Source organism: Anser anser, assembly GCF_964211835.1.
Source record: "Anser anser genome assembly, chromosome: 3".
Lineage (NCBI taxonomy): Eukaryota > Metazoa > Chordata > Aves > Anseriformes > Anatidae > Anser > Anser anser.
Window position 1 is genome coordinate 80,919,374 of NC_139722.1, and position 15,431 is coordinate 80,934,804.

At 37.8% G+C, this 15,431-nt stretch overlaps 1 protein-coding gene across 3 annotated transcripts in view; it reads right to left on the reverse strand.

The window, feature by feature from the left end:
- The window catches only part of ARID4B (AT-rich interaction domain 4B), an 87,532-nt gene that overhangs the window by 19,549 nt on the left and 52,552 nt on the right, over positions 1-15,431 (reverse strand). For 2 of the 3 annotated variants that reach the window (XM_083830072.1, XM_083830071.1), the window contains exons 12-17: positions 13,775-13,847; positions 13,167-13,261; positions 11,987-12,084; positions 11,501-11,768; positions 10,308-10,480; positions 674-922 (exon numbers count right to left, since the gene is read on the reverse strand). In XM_083830072.1, the coding sequence (XP_083686198.1) occupies positions 674-922; positions 10,308-10,480; positions 11,501-11,768; positions 11,987-12,084; positions 13,167-13,261; positions 13,775-13,847 (956 nt within the window). The remainder of the gene's footprint in view (positions 1-673; positions 923-10,307; positions 10,481-11,500; positions 11,769-11,986; positions 12,085-13,166; positions 13,262-13,774; positions 13,848-15,431) is intronic. The other variant, XM_083830073.1, reaches the window with a different exon arrangement.

A 15,431-nucleotide genomic window follows, 5' to 3' on the forward strand; every position in this document is an offset into this window, starting at 1 on the left:
CAAGTTTTAAATTGCAAAAAAAAAAGTGGTCTTAAATGGCAAAAGTGTATTAATGCTTCAATTTATTTCTATTAATGCTATATTAAAGAAATCTAAAAACATATAAACCTGAATATACTAAGAAAAGCATAAGAAGGCACTGGGGTAAGAAGAGTCTTGTTTTTAAGTTTGAGGCAGCCAGGGACAGGTGGGAAATGAGACCTGAATGAAACGCAATTATTTGCTGCACACTAATTTGCCATCAAGAATCTTGTGCTTTTCTTGTTAAATACCATACTGCTAACGTACTCTGCTGCTCTGAGAAGAGTGTGTATATAGACTCAGTTAAGTGCACTAATCAAATATTGTGTAAGATAAAATTGGCTTAAGAGAATCCAGAGGAGGAATTTATGAAAGAGTGGGCTGTCGCTTGTTGTATGGGGAGGTTTAAAAATAAGACAGTGAAGGAAGCCTTCCCTGAACAAGTCATTTTAAGATGATTTTCTAAATAACTGAAGTATTGCATTTATACAATGCTAAAAATTTAATAGTTTCATACAGTATAATGCCCTTCACAGAACACCAATACTGAATGGTTAGGACTCTAGATCTCTGTATTAATTTGGTTTTTAAAATACAGAGGAGTATTTTAGAAGTAATTCAAGAAGTAATCACTAACTAAAACTCAAGTTACCTCACGTTCCATCCACAGTAGTGCACCAAGTAAAGGACTTCTCCACCTTCGATGTCAGAATCTTTAATACTAGCTTCATACATTTTTTGATTTTTCCCTCTTCCATACCGCACTTGGACTTTCATGCCTGGTGGATAGCATTCAAACTCTTCTTCGTCATTGTTATTGTTGTCTTCTTCCTCCTCCTCCTCCTCTTCCTCCTCCTCTGCTTCTTCTTCATCTTCATCTTCTTCCTTATTCGTGTCATCTCTTGAAAGGTTTAAAAAATTGTAGAGTTAATATGAGATACTTCATAAGCTTTTCAGTTCCAAACCACATATATTGATAAATATTGTGGATGCATTAGAGACTGGGAAACAGCAGGCTCCAAATATGTGAAACTGCACTACTTGAGAGTAATATCAGCAAAATAAGATACAGTAATACACACAAAATCCAGTGATTGTAAGGTGCAAAAATGACTGAAGTTTTCTAAGTTTCTCTCACTACAAAAAGAAAAAAAGTAATCCATCAGAATCTGTATGAGAAGTTGTTCAAACTCATCTTTATACGATCCTTCATGCAGTCCCTTTCAGTATCATTTTTTCCTGTTCAAACTCATCCTTCTCAATATAGAGAAAACTTCCTGAGTTCTTCCTGAATTCTGTTTTTCAACCTAAATGTTTTTACAAGCCCTTCTTGAAACTTGCTTCCCCCAAAAAAACCTTGCTCTTTTATAATCAATTCTATCTCAACACTTTGAGGTGAAAGCAACCAAAACCAGATTTTAGGCAAAAAATAAAATTGAGTAATAATAAATAATAAAAAACTACATGAGATTATTTAGCAAATCAAGAAACCTGCACTGATTTATGACCTTGCCAATTATGCCAAAAGTCTGCCAAATGTAAATCCAACTTGCATTTAATTTTTATATAAGTACACAAGCAGGTATTTCACTATTATAAAGTCACTATTTTCAAAACTAAACTAGTTTTAAATACATGCTTAGAAATTTAGACCAATTTTCAGAAGCACTAAGAACCCACAAATCTTGCTGGTCCCCTGTCAGCTATGGGCTGCTCAGTAGTTCTGAAAATTATCTCCAGCTGGCTTAGAGATGCAGACAAAATCACAGAAGTTAACGTGGAAAGCATCTTTTAATCTTAAATAGCCTTACAAAACATTATTGGCCATCACACAGCTCTAATCCCACTCTGTGCAACACAAAACAGATCAGGGCTGCTTACTAAATTCGTAATAACCACCGACCACTAATAATTGAAAACCTGGGACATGGAACAGGACTTTTGGATGTATTACAAACTGGGTAAGAAGAGGTAAGTGCTGCTCCACATCCAATTCACACCCTAATTTAAGTTAACCTCACAAATACAAATGTTTTTAATAATCCAAATTTCTCCATGAAATTTTTAGTAGAAAATACTCAAGAAAAAACAAGCTTTATCTCTGTGAAAGGATGAAATAGCATTTTAATTATTCAAATGCTTCTTATTAGAAGTAAAATTGCATTGTTATCTGATTAGCTGTCAAAAGGGAATTCAAGACAATAAGCTAAATCCAGCTCTAGTATAACCACAATGATTTAATGAAATTACTTCAAAACTGAATGTTACTATGTATACATATGCATACACCATGAGACAGATGCTAAAACTCCTGCTCTTGGTGCATTAACTACATCAAATAGTAGAAAATACATCTATTAAGTTTTATGTTACGTGGACCAAACAGTATGGTTCTGTAAGGTCAAAGCCTGTTATATACTTTCAGGGGGGTACTCTGCTACTGAAGCTAAAACCACCAGAGTTAAAATCTGCAACATAAATGGATGAGCTTTGAAAGCTCACTTCACCCACTTAATCTCCACTGCACACCATGTGGCAAAATCCACTTCCCAAGAAATCACTGAGAAAACTCCTCAAAGGCTATAGTGAAAAAGTTCTGAACACAATTCCACCACAAAAAAAGCATCACTCAAATTTAAATGCTCTTAAATTATACTCTCTGCTGCAATAAACCGAAGTTCCTAGCTAATTTCAGCTTAACAGTTATTGTCATTCAAAAGCTAAGAGCCATCGCTGCTCAGAGGACAAGATAAGCTCATGATTTCCCATTACTGAAAAGACTTTTCAGAAGTACAAAAAATTTTGCCATATATATTTATATTTTTTCCCCCCAAGGACCAGTGGTACAATCCTTGAACGATGTTTGTGAAGAAAGGCATGCCTATGAGGGAGATTCAGGACTTCCCAGAGACTGGCAATTACGGTGCCAGGGGCTCTTTTGGAACCTGAACAAGTCTGGAGTCTCTCTCACCATAAACACCTCACGACTTCCTTGGTGTCTCAACAGATTATTTTATTTTACTTTTGTAAAGACTCATGACAGTACCAGGACTTCTCTGGAAGAAGTGTGAAACTCTTATTGTGAACTTGTGTAACTTGGATGAGCTAGCAGATGTGGAGAGCAGGCTGTACACAGGTGGAGGGAAATGTCAGGAAAAGAAATAGAAGCTGAGATGGTTGCAATTTTTTTTTAAAAGCCCATTCTAAGGAGTGATTTGGTTAGCACTCATACACTGGAGATTCTAGGAAACCAAACAAAAGCAAAGAACATTCATCATTTTGGAGCAGAAAAACCTGTGTACTCACATAGCTCCTGGAACAAAAAAAGCACATTCCAATGGTTGCAAGGAAGAAAAGATATCTTGTTTTACAAGGCCATAAAAAGCTCAAACCTGGCAGCGCAGACGAAGGAGAAGTCACGACTGCCATGAAACGGAGGTTTGTAAGAGAAAATTGTGATTGTAGCCATCCAGCATGCACAGCAGTAACCTCATTTGTCCATTTATATATGCACATGAGAACATCACATTTCTTTTAACGCTGTTTAGTCAAAATTAAAAAAGCAAAAGAAAGACACAAGCCTCTTGGCAGCACACAATAATTGCCAACTTAAAATATTTAAGTAACAAAGAAACCAAGCAGTATTTGCCACAAAGCTGCAACAATCTGAACGGCCCAAGCAGCAGCTGATGGAACAAGACAGCAGCAGATGTGCATGCATACTGTACAAGAGACACAGGAATACAAGTGTAACTGGGTTCCAGAAATCAAGAGTACCGGAAAGCTTATCAGGAGGACAAAGAAGCATTTGCAATTCCAACTGCGGACCAAAGCATACCCTCACCCCATCTCCCACCGACGGGGAGCAAAAACCTTCGAGAAGCAGGCAATACAGATTAGAACGCACCACTAACGAATAACGAAGTAAAACCATTAAAGCGTTCAGATCATACAAATATTGCGTATCATTAGATCCAAAGGACATTCTGAAATGGTTAAAGGGCTGAAAATAGTTCAAGCATCCAAAAATCCACATACAGCAGGTACTTCTTGCTCAGGGGAGAGATTTATCACCAACAAGACCATAAAACAAGGAAGTACATCAACATACACACACGTTGCTAGCTGCAAGAGTTTGTGTGCTGTCACATGACAAAAGGAGCTGCCGTGCCAGGCAAATGTATTCCACCCCGTGGTCACCCACACACACACACAGCCTTGAGGCAGGGTGCACCTGCCCTGGGACCCCAGACCTGCCAGCACCCCCTTTTTACTGGGAACCTGGCCCTACCCGCACGCGCCTCCCCTGCCGCACCAGTGCTCCCACAGCAGGTGAGACAGCAAAAGCAGCATTTTTTCAGGGGTTATGCTAAAACTTGAGGAAGCAACATTATTTCAATTATTGGTTCAATTAAGTCATTACAGTTAATTGAACCACTAGCAAAAATAAACTCCAGTGTAATTGACGCTTCAGTTCAGCAATTAGCTTCTATTTTTGTGTTTTCTCCCTCCCCGCCTTTCTCTCATCCTAGAGGATTATTTAACCTCTACCTCACAAAACACGGAGCTGGAAATGTCAGGTCTTCATCCTCTGACTTTCTTAATCACAGCTGGATTACAATGCCCTGAAGTATTAAGGCAGAGAAGCCATTAGGGCCTGTTCTTTTGTCATGACACCAGAACCTCCTATTTAATTCACAAAATTAACAAAGCCAAAAAAAAGACCACCAATAATTTTCTTCCCTGGGAAGTTGCAAAGAAAAACCTAAAAATACAGGCTCCAAGGTCCAAGGGCTTCTGTCTATACTCACTGAAAATGCAAACAAACGTGTGGCTGTGGCCCATCACTGAGGGAAGGGGAAAGGCACTGACTTGGTCTGAATCACACAGCAGAAGAGTTTGGTGTGCTGCAGCCATGCACTGTGAAAAATGTTTTCCTCTACTGCTATGGAGAGGACGAATGTAAGAACCTCATGTTACTGCTCCTAATCGTTTAACCAAGTTTCTAAGGAACTCGGAAACGTTTATTGAAAGGGTAATGGATGGTTCGACGTCTGGCTGGGGAACGCAGCACTTTCCATTTTTATAGCTCTAGTTCACACACAGCTTGAGCAGCGACTATTTGATGAACAGTTAAAGGCTCACCCACACACATTTGTCTCAGTGACAGCTACCGTGGCTAATAACCTCCGCAGTGACCAGCAGCTGTGTAAGATGGGATGACGGAACCGCTTTTTCCACATCCAAGAAGCCTCCCTCCCATCCGGGGCGAGGCAAACATAGGACTGGGACATTTACACTGCTCCTGCCCGCACTGTTACTGTGCCACTAGCAGTTTGTTGCACTACGAAAAGCAGGCAACACACAGATGGATGCATCAGTGCATATTCTATAGTCAGAAAAAAATTAGTTTCTCAAAACATGACTACACAAAAACTTTTCTCAATATAGTTGGCAGCCAGAACACACAAATATAACACGCATTGCAAGAAGAGCACAGAAATATGTTCCTATAAATGAAGCTACGCAAGTACACTTCTTATAAATGCATCTCTGCACACACACCAACAGTCTGAGATTCAGAACAGATGTTCACACCAACTGTGCAAGGAACAAGATGCATTTTGCTCCCTACTGCAAAGCTAAATAAATAATCAATTCCATACAACCCCAAAGCTATCGCAATATCTACTGCTCAGCACTAATCCAGAAGCCAGAAGAGATGCCTTCTGTAGCAAATCTCCTCTCCAAACCACTTTAACCTTCCTGCTGACATTCCAGGTTCCCCACCACGCAGCTCTGATGCGCCATTTTAACAGATAAGGACTTGAAGACGCTGCCTCTACCAATCTGCTGTTATGTCAAATGGAGCTGCTGGCTGTTACGTAACCTTGTTGTAAATCACGTTCAGAAAATCCTCATCAAGTGTTTCCAGAAAATTTCCCCCCCAAACGCACAAATAAAAGCCCTCTCCCAGCACAGGCATAGCATGTACTCACCCTAACCTGCTAAGGTGGTAAACCCTACAAAAACCCTTCATGTGAACCAACGCCCATCCTAACACAGCTCTCAGCTCCTGCTTTTATTATTCCCAGCTCCTCGCCAGTGCTTACAGGGGGAAAATGCCACTACTGCTACTATGTAATGCATAAGAGATCAAAGATCATGACTTCTTCCTTGAATTTGCATGAATGGTTTAACCCCGTCCAAGATTATTAGCCAAAGAGGCTTAGCTCTTAGCATTTTCTCCTTTTGATACCGTCACAACAGGATGGTCCAGATTCCCAGGAAACCACACAGACAATACCCAAACACGGCAATGAGGCAACCAGAAGCATTTAGGCTTCTAGATCATATTTTAGAGCACATGCTCATGCATTCCTTGAACGAATCCAAAAAGCAGGCGGTTTAAGGACCAAGAGAATGAAAACACCAGAACAGCCTTCTTGCAACCTTTCCACACCGCAGAGATCACTTCAAAAATCTTGCCTGGTCACCTCAAAAATCAAAGTATTACCAACATACAAGTCTGATGTGACTTTAAAAAAAAAAATCAGTCTTCCAAATTCTGAGCACTTAATCTTTCCCTTCACTATAGCATTCCTGAGAGTGGCCCATCTGTCCCAGATGCTTAAACCACTTACGAAAAAACAACACACACACAACACTCAGCATTAATCACCTGGGAAAAAAGTTTCTTGCTAATAGTTGTTAATTAGCAATTAACCTGCCCTTCAGTTCAAACTGCATCCACTGTGAAGTTTTCAAAGACTCTCTTAATTTTATTAGCAAAAAAAATGTGTTTTTTATTTTTGTTGTTGTTTTGTATTTTAAACTCCACCAGACTCCCAGCCTCAGTCTCTTGGGAACATGTTCAACTGCCTACAAAGCTCACGGTGCGGAAAAGCACCTCTCCGTTTTGCATTTGTTGGCTTTGGCTCAAGTCTTGGATTAGTTACAGTAGTTAATGTTAGAGGCTACAAAGAAATCTGCACCAAACATCGAACGTTGCATCGGAAGACCAGTACTTCCGACACAAGTTTACAAGGAGCTTCAGAAGAAGGAGGATCTAAATTTTTCTTATTTGTTGGCTAAAAAAGAATGTGTATCAGGAAAAGATGTGCTTACAAAGCCATTTTTGTAAACATCTCTCTCTCGGACAGACCCACAAGAAATAACACATTGCAAAAAGAAACCACATCTCCTAAAGCCATCCAACAGCAGCTGAGCACTAAGCTGGCCTTTTTGCACTGATTTTTATGACTTTAAGTCTCACAAAACACTACAGAGCCCGCGCAATTCCACTGGCCACACAAGAACCGGAAAAGCATATACAAAAATAAACAGAATGAGGGGTAAGCTGCCTCTGACACTGTTCTCAGCGTTCATGGATCTGCAAGTAGGTGAGACATGCACTCCGTGGAAGAGAGAAAGAGAAGCACACTCAGTCCTTTCTTTCTCTTCATCGTACTGCTAAACGCTGTGCAGCAGGGACTGCAGGATTAGTGTGGTAGCAATGTGCTATCTGAAGGGATTCAGACACGTAGCATTGCAAAGAGACAGAGCCTCTTGGGGAAAACAACCAAAAACCACTGCAACTCCAGCTTCCAGGAGTAATTCCTGAGATCTCAAAGCTGGGAATTGGATCCAGTCCATCGGCAAAAATTCTGCACATAACCCAGAAGCTTTCCCAACCTCCTACATCTATATGAAAAGAAGCTACATGAAAGATCTATTTATAGGATATCTATCCTAGAGATATAAATTCAGTAACTCCACGAGTTTGCCTTATCAAATATTAGATTGCATGTCTCTGGCTATTTGGTTAGCCCTATGAAAGACAGATAGTCCATATTTTAAAAATCAATTTCAGAAATACACTGAGGAAAGAGAGTCAGTCCACGGTGATTTTTTTTGTGTATGCAGCTTTCCATCTGCAAAAAAAGTTGTATTTTAGTTCACCAAAGAACCACAGCACTTTTCCCCCTTTATAGCTTTTACCGTTTCCATACTATAAAACTGGGGGGGGGGGCAATATCTGTCTAGTGCAACATCCCTTTTGTGCTTATACCATAAAGCCATTTTATTTTTATTTTAAGTATTTAAGATGTCAGCATCATTTCTTAAAACCATTTAAAGGTTATAGGAAGTACAAAATCCTATCAGTCTCTAGGAAAAACAACAAAAGAAATCAAGTTTATGGCACTACTACAGTCTCAGCATTTGTAAGTTGTAGTACTGACTGCTACGAGTCTTTCATGTTAGTATATTTAAATTACTCCACGAAAACATATCCTCAACAATGACCGTATCATCATCTACATCTATTTTTAGAGCTGTTTTCTACTCTATTTTAAGCAGCTCATTACAATCTTTCATGAATCACAATAGCAAAATACTAGTTCAAAGAGTTTGTACTGAATGAGTACAAAGAAGCAGAGAGAAAAGAACTAACTGAATTACCATCAGATGAATTGAGGAAAATTAAGAGGAAATGCCTTTTTATAAAGGAAAAACTAAGAAAAGCCACAACATTTTTATTGTCATAAATGATCCAAATGGACATGAGTCAGAATAACAATTAAAAAACACAATAAATGGTTATGAAAAGCAAATGCAGATTATAATTGTACTTACTTTTCTATAGCAGTGTGGTATGTTTTAAGCCACTCTACTTTCCAAATACATCAACACTGAATAACACCACAGATGTGTGTACACACACAATTTAGGAATCTTTAAAAAACTGTTTTCTATTCTATGCTATTCTCTCAGCAGCGCAAAGATTTCCATTTAATTTGAAAGTAACATGGTAAATTAGACTAAGAATTTTGAAAATTCAGCAAACCTGCTACAGTACCACTTCTCTAGTACATCTTAAAAATGACATGTAAAATTCCAACAACCAGTCTTTTAGAAAAAAGACATTCACCTAGGATACAAATAAAATCACACACAGAAAAGGCTCTTCTACTGAGTTAGGCAAGCCTGATTCTTTTTTGTTCTGCATTTGAGTCATACAATTTTCCAGCAAAATTTCACTGAAAATAGGTAAGACGACAAACATTTTACTGAAGGACCCTTTCAGAATCTGTTATGTGGAAACCAAAACCCTCAGTAAAATTAAAAAAAACACTATTACAAATGAACTTGGAAATCAACACAGTGAACTACATCAGTTCTGTTAAAACTTAATGGGACAGAACAAGCAATAAGAGTTACTGATACTTGGACTGATATTCTGATACTGTAACTGATACTCAGAAGACAGTTGATCTACTAAATCTAGCAGAGATCAGAGGAATGAACAAGAGAATTAGCAGTCAGGTAACAGCTAGTATTAAATTAAAAAAAAAAAACATCCCAAGACAGACTGCTGCAAAAAGATAAAAAGGTGTCATTACCTGCTTTCCCTCTTACAATAGCTTCTCCTTTAAAGATCTGCTATTGTTTTCAGCTGCAGATGAGATACTCAATTTAGAAAGACCTTTCATGTGATCCCTAACAGCCATCTTTGTGTTCTTACTCACTTGAAATCGTATTGTACATGGGTCCTAATTGTAAGAATATAAACTTAAGACACTTGGGATTAGTGAGAACTATATTCTGTTTTAAACTTTTTTTTTTAAACACAGCTATCAAAAGACACTTATTTTTATTTTTCTGCACTGAAAAATGCAAATCTGAAGATTCCATAACAGAAGTCACCTGCACACATTTCATCCACTGAAGTAACAGGGACAGTAAGGATCACGTAACCAATCTCCTACTTCCAAAACTTAATGTCTAAAGTACTGCACAAGTGTCTCTTGCCAGTAGCATCCCCTCTCAAAGACAAAGCTATCACTAAATGATGTAAGGTACTTCTCTCTTTTTCCCACGTTACCAGAACACATCACTGTCCAAGAACAAAAACTGGTACTGAAGTTAAATAGAAAAATACTACTCATAATGAATGCCGTATTTTTGTCCTAAGTGAGATTGATACATCCTCTTGCTTGTCCAGCTTTTAAGTATTTATGCCTGGACATTGTAAAAGCTTTTATATAAAGCTTTTTTTTTTTTTTTTTTTTTTTACACATTTCTATTTTTTATTTCTAATTGGACTCACCAACTTCAACGACGCTAACCATAAGAAAGTTAGGATCACAGTTAGGATCACACGGGTCTTTAGAAGACAAGGCTAATTTACAAGAGGGATGTCTGATTCAAAGTTCAAACTACAAGAGTAAAACATAACGAGTACACATCAGATGTCTCATCTGATTATAAACAGAGCAACTTACCCTGATTTTTCTTTTTCTTCAGCCTCCGTATTTGCAACAGGATTTTCCATTTCTTTGATCTTTTCTTCTTCTTTATCTTCTGCTTTGGTTTCATCTTCAGTTTTGATTACATTTAAGTCCTTTTCTTGATCAGGCTGAATATGCGCAGAATCTGGCAAATTTTTTCTGTTTCCCTAGGATAGTAAGACCTTCAGTTAATTCACAAGGCCAAATAAAAATATAAAGTATTTTAAAAAAGGCAGACAAAACACACTGAAGTTATTACGAGCAGGGAAAAAAACAACTAGAGTCTAGAACTCTTTCTAAAATTACAGAATTTCCACTGGTTTTATTTCTGAAATTCTCAACCCAAGTATAACAGGCTTCAGAGCTGCAGCCAGTCTCCTAGGTAGCTTTGCAATAGTGATAAAAGCAAGCAACTCTTAGACCTGAAACTGCAGAGAAATCTCTTACATCAACACTTGACAAGGTATGCCTGCACTGAGGATGCAGAAATATCGACACTGGTGTTCACTCCCGAGTAACAGCAGATAGACCAGGACCGGCTGCCACTCGCACACAGAAGCATTACAGCTGCATCACACACTGACTTGAAGAGCTACACTGTTTCCAGAGCAAACTGCTAAGCCTGCACCGTACAGCACTTCAGCTTACCACCTTGTGTTTCCTTCACTAAAATCACTGAGTCAACACTGGATTTTGAAAAGGTAAAAAAAACATTTGCCTCTTTGGACCGCTGAACTACATGAGATCACTGTGTAGATCGTGTGGCCCAGATCTTTGTAGAACTCCACTAGTTTCATTGGATTGGTGAAGTATATGCAAGATGTAAGAGGGCTTAAAAGCCTGGCCCAACACAAAATGAAATCAGCACTGAAGGTAACCGTGAGCATGCATTACCCAGATCAGGATACAGCTGCATGCTAACTCGTCTCCATTTGACCTGGGAGGGACACAAACAGGTGGAACACTGCAGCTGCTTCCTAGCAAGTCAAACATTTTGAGATCAGAAACCTCTAAAAACAGGCACCTACGGATAAATATACCCTAACCTGTTGCCCTAAATTTATTTTACAGCATGTTTTTGTCTTGTTTTAAATCCATTACAGAGATTTCAATCTTAACACAGATTATTATCAACACACTACCTGACTTTATCAACCGGATATAATATGAACATAAGAGTATTTTACCGTAACAGTGGGCTTATCATTTTCTTTACTTTCATTATCATTCTCAGCTAGCTTTTTTTCTTCTTGTTGCACTGCTGCTACTTCTTCTTGCTTGCGCTCCTCCTTATCCGCTTTTATTTCTTTTACATCCTGCTCTGGATCTTCACGCATCTTCAATTCTTTTTCTTTTTCGCAGTCTTTACAAGGCTTGCTTGTCACTTTCTCTGGTAATGCCATTTGAAATTCAATATTTGCTGAGGTACAATACTCTTCAAAGCCGTAGAGATATCTTTAAAAAAAAAAAAAGAAAAAGCTTCTGATAAGCAAGTTTCTTTCAAGAAAGACCATGCTACCTAGCAGAAGCTTAAAAGGAACAATATGTTTTGTAGCTTACAAAGACTGCACTTATAACCAAAAGTACAGAATTTATGTATATTGCCACCACCATGAGATCACTATTTCTTTCTAGAGCTTTTTTAGCACACACTTCAAAACTTTCCTACTTACTTTTTGTATGCACATTTAACATTATATCCTGCAGCTGAATTCAACACAGGAATTCCAAGATCTTGATAAACTTGCTTCCACACTGCTCCACTTTCAATCTATTAGAGAAAATAAAATAATGGTTGCTCAATTAACTCACTGACACACAAAAGACTAAGCTGACAACATCTACAATTTTGTATAATAATTATATTTAATTTCCTGTGATCTATAAAATCAGTACTTATCACATACTATTTCACTGTAACACAAACCGTAGGCTACTGTAACTACTTAAAGCAAGCTAGCATTTCTGCATTTCAGTAAGCCATAGCTGGCCTTTCTCTCCAGGTGGTAATAAAAGAAAGGAAAAAATACAAAGATCAGTATGTCATTCTTATTTTAAGGGAATTCTTAACTATGACAGCTAGAATTTTAATTAAATTGGAAATAAAAAGTCTCATTTAAAGCATTAGCAATACTCAGTCCTGGCAGTACTGCAGCAGACACGCTAGCTATTAGTCTTACATTACGCCTCTAATACGCTCTTTGGTGTCAGAGCTTGATGACAATATGACATGCTAATTTCTCACCATCTGTGAAGGTAAAGCAGATATACTGCTATAACCAAGTACAATACCCTCTACTGTCCATTGGTAAGGTGGCACTGCACAGACATACCTCCTTAACCAACAGGCTAGATTTAAGGGAAGTAGCCCAAAGCAGAATCTGCTTGGCCAAGAATTCCACATGCCACAGTTACTGCTCCAAGACCAACTCTACCAAACCCACTCAGCATTTTCCTCTATATATTGCCCCAAATTGACAGGGGTTAAGGGTCTCATATCTAACCTTAACTTAGATTACTTGCCTTTGAGATTTTATTGAGCAGAAACTCTTTCACCTTCTGAGGAACAGCTTTATCAGACAGGCAATTATTGAAATCTCACAGAAACATACAAGCTGGCTGATTTTATGCAGCAGTAATTAAATATACTGAGTAGACAATTTATTTAGAATATAACTAGTTTGTTTCCTGTTAACATGTGCTTTTCAGAGCTACAGTGTATCCTAGACAGCTGTAGGATTCCATTTTAATATGTCTGAAGTTCCTGTATCAGATTCTTCTTTATTACCACTTAAACAAAAATAACACCCCCAGATTTTATAGATCTGGAATACTCATCATACTAATACTCACATTATCAAATCCTCCAAGCTTGTGTACAAGTCTGAACAATTTGAAGAGATTCAAATTTCTATATCCTAGTACAGGTCGTTTGTTAATAGGAGTCCCTGTAAAGAAAGACAGTTATTAAAATGTTTTGCAATATCTTTTTCATAACAACATGAAATCCACACCATATACACTACTATGCTATTAAATACTGTAAACTTTCTGACCACCTTATGCATCTGCTTTTTTCTCTTTGTGAAACGAGAAAAAACTCAAGAGCTTTAATAACCCATTTTCTCATACTTCAGTAATATAAAAAATTCATACATATGCATTCCTCCATATATTACTGAGTATGTACAAATGATGTAACTATTCTTTGTACTTGTATTATACGTACTTTGTTTCACTCATTGAAACCGTTACATCTACACGTACAAGTATTGTCCTGGGAAGGGACAGAGTCAAGGGACAGACTGTTACCTTCTAAATAGAGGGGAAGCCAGGAGCAAGGAATGCAATCTGTTTCCAAAAATGAACCGCAATGTAACTAGCTTACAGACTCAAGTCTAAGTACTGCTAAGCAATCCCTCTGTCTTCAGCTTCTACAAGTCAAACACAGAATTGCCTACCCCTGTCTTCCATAAACTTGTATAATTGCTGCAGAAAGTTCTCTCTTTCTTCGGGAAAAGGCTCTATTTCCTCCTGTTTAGGAAAAAAAAGAACAAACATATCACCATTTTGAGTCCTCATTAAAAAAACACTGCAGTGATTAGTTTAGGTTCAAATATTCAAGTTTGTTTTACTGTAGTCAGCAACACAATACTGTAAAGAGTAACATGGCCTCAGTGCTATGCTACATGGAAGTAATTTTTACATATTACAAACAGCTTTACAAAATATGTAAGACGGTATCTGTAAAGATCCATCTGAAATTGGATTTTTGATGAATCAGTGCCATAAATATCATAAATACCATAAATCAAGATGTATTCTCAATGTTGTTCCTATATGCAGAAAGTCTGGAAGATATCAGTATTAATGATCAAGAGATTTTATGAGATCTCTCTATTTCTTCTGCAATTTAAGCAATTTCTCAATGCTTGGATGCACTAGGTGACTTTCAAGGATGAAATGAAAGATTAAAATTGTGCTTGCACTTTCTTGGGAGTTCTAATCCACAGCACTGACAAACCGCAGCCAATGACACTGCATGCATGCTGCCATGAGGTACCAGCTGAACGCGTGGTGAGCGGGATCAATCCTAGAACTGAAATAACAATGGATATTTTGGATGTTCAGTTTGTCACGCTAACAAATCTGTGTTAGGTTTACTTAAATTAATTAACAGTGGGGTTTTGTAACAAAGCACTAGTGTTTAATTTCCTTAGGAAATACCATTTGCCACAACCAGCTGCAACAAAACCCTAATACCATAATCAGAATTCTTAGAAATTGATGACTAAGCTACTTCAAAACAACACACTGAATACAAGTTGGTTAATTTTTTGCCTGCTTTTTTTTTTTTTTTTTAAATATTATCTGTAAGCTTCCAAAAAGTAACTAATAAAACCTAAAATAGTTTACACTCACGTTTCACAAGCAAAAGTGAAGGAAACACTGCTAGCAAGCAAACGATTCAAGTTGTTATCATAAAAAGTTGAAAGTGACCACAGAGAACAAATGACTTGAATTTATATTTTAAGGTGGCAGGCAGGCATGTGGGACAGATGCAGGGAAGTGTTGTGGGTGTTATGTTTGTTTTTAAATCTCAAATGACACGTATTTGGAAAGGACTTGTACCAGCATACTCTGGACTATGGTGAAGAGATCAAGAGGACCTACATGGGATTTTCACATTCCTCAACAAGTGACCACTTGCCATAAAAAAAAGCAGTCCCACAACACATTTAGGGGATGGAAGATGGGGAGAGGGGAAAGCACTGAACTTAGGAAATCCAAAGCTTTTAAGAAGCAAATGTATAGTTTTCAAATACTAGGGGAACTAAAATACAGGTGATGAAAAGGCTGGATGTAACACTGCTGCTCTTTCCTCACCATAAGACGCAATGGCTGAAAAATACTCTTCTATCTCAGATGTGCTCACTCACGAGGTGCCAGAATGCCAACTAGATACTCCTTATTAATTTTCCCAAAACAGAACACATCAGCTTTCTAAGAAAGTGTGCTAAGGGGTAAGCTTAAGACCCTGTGTACCTTTGAAAAGAACTTTCACTTTCTCAGAATCTTTACAGAAATTGATACATGCTACATACCATGATGATAAAC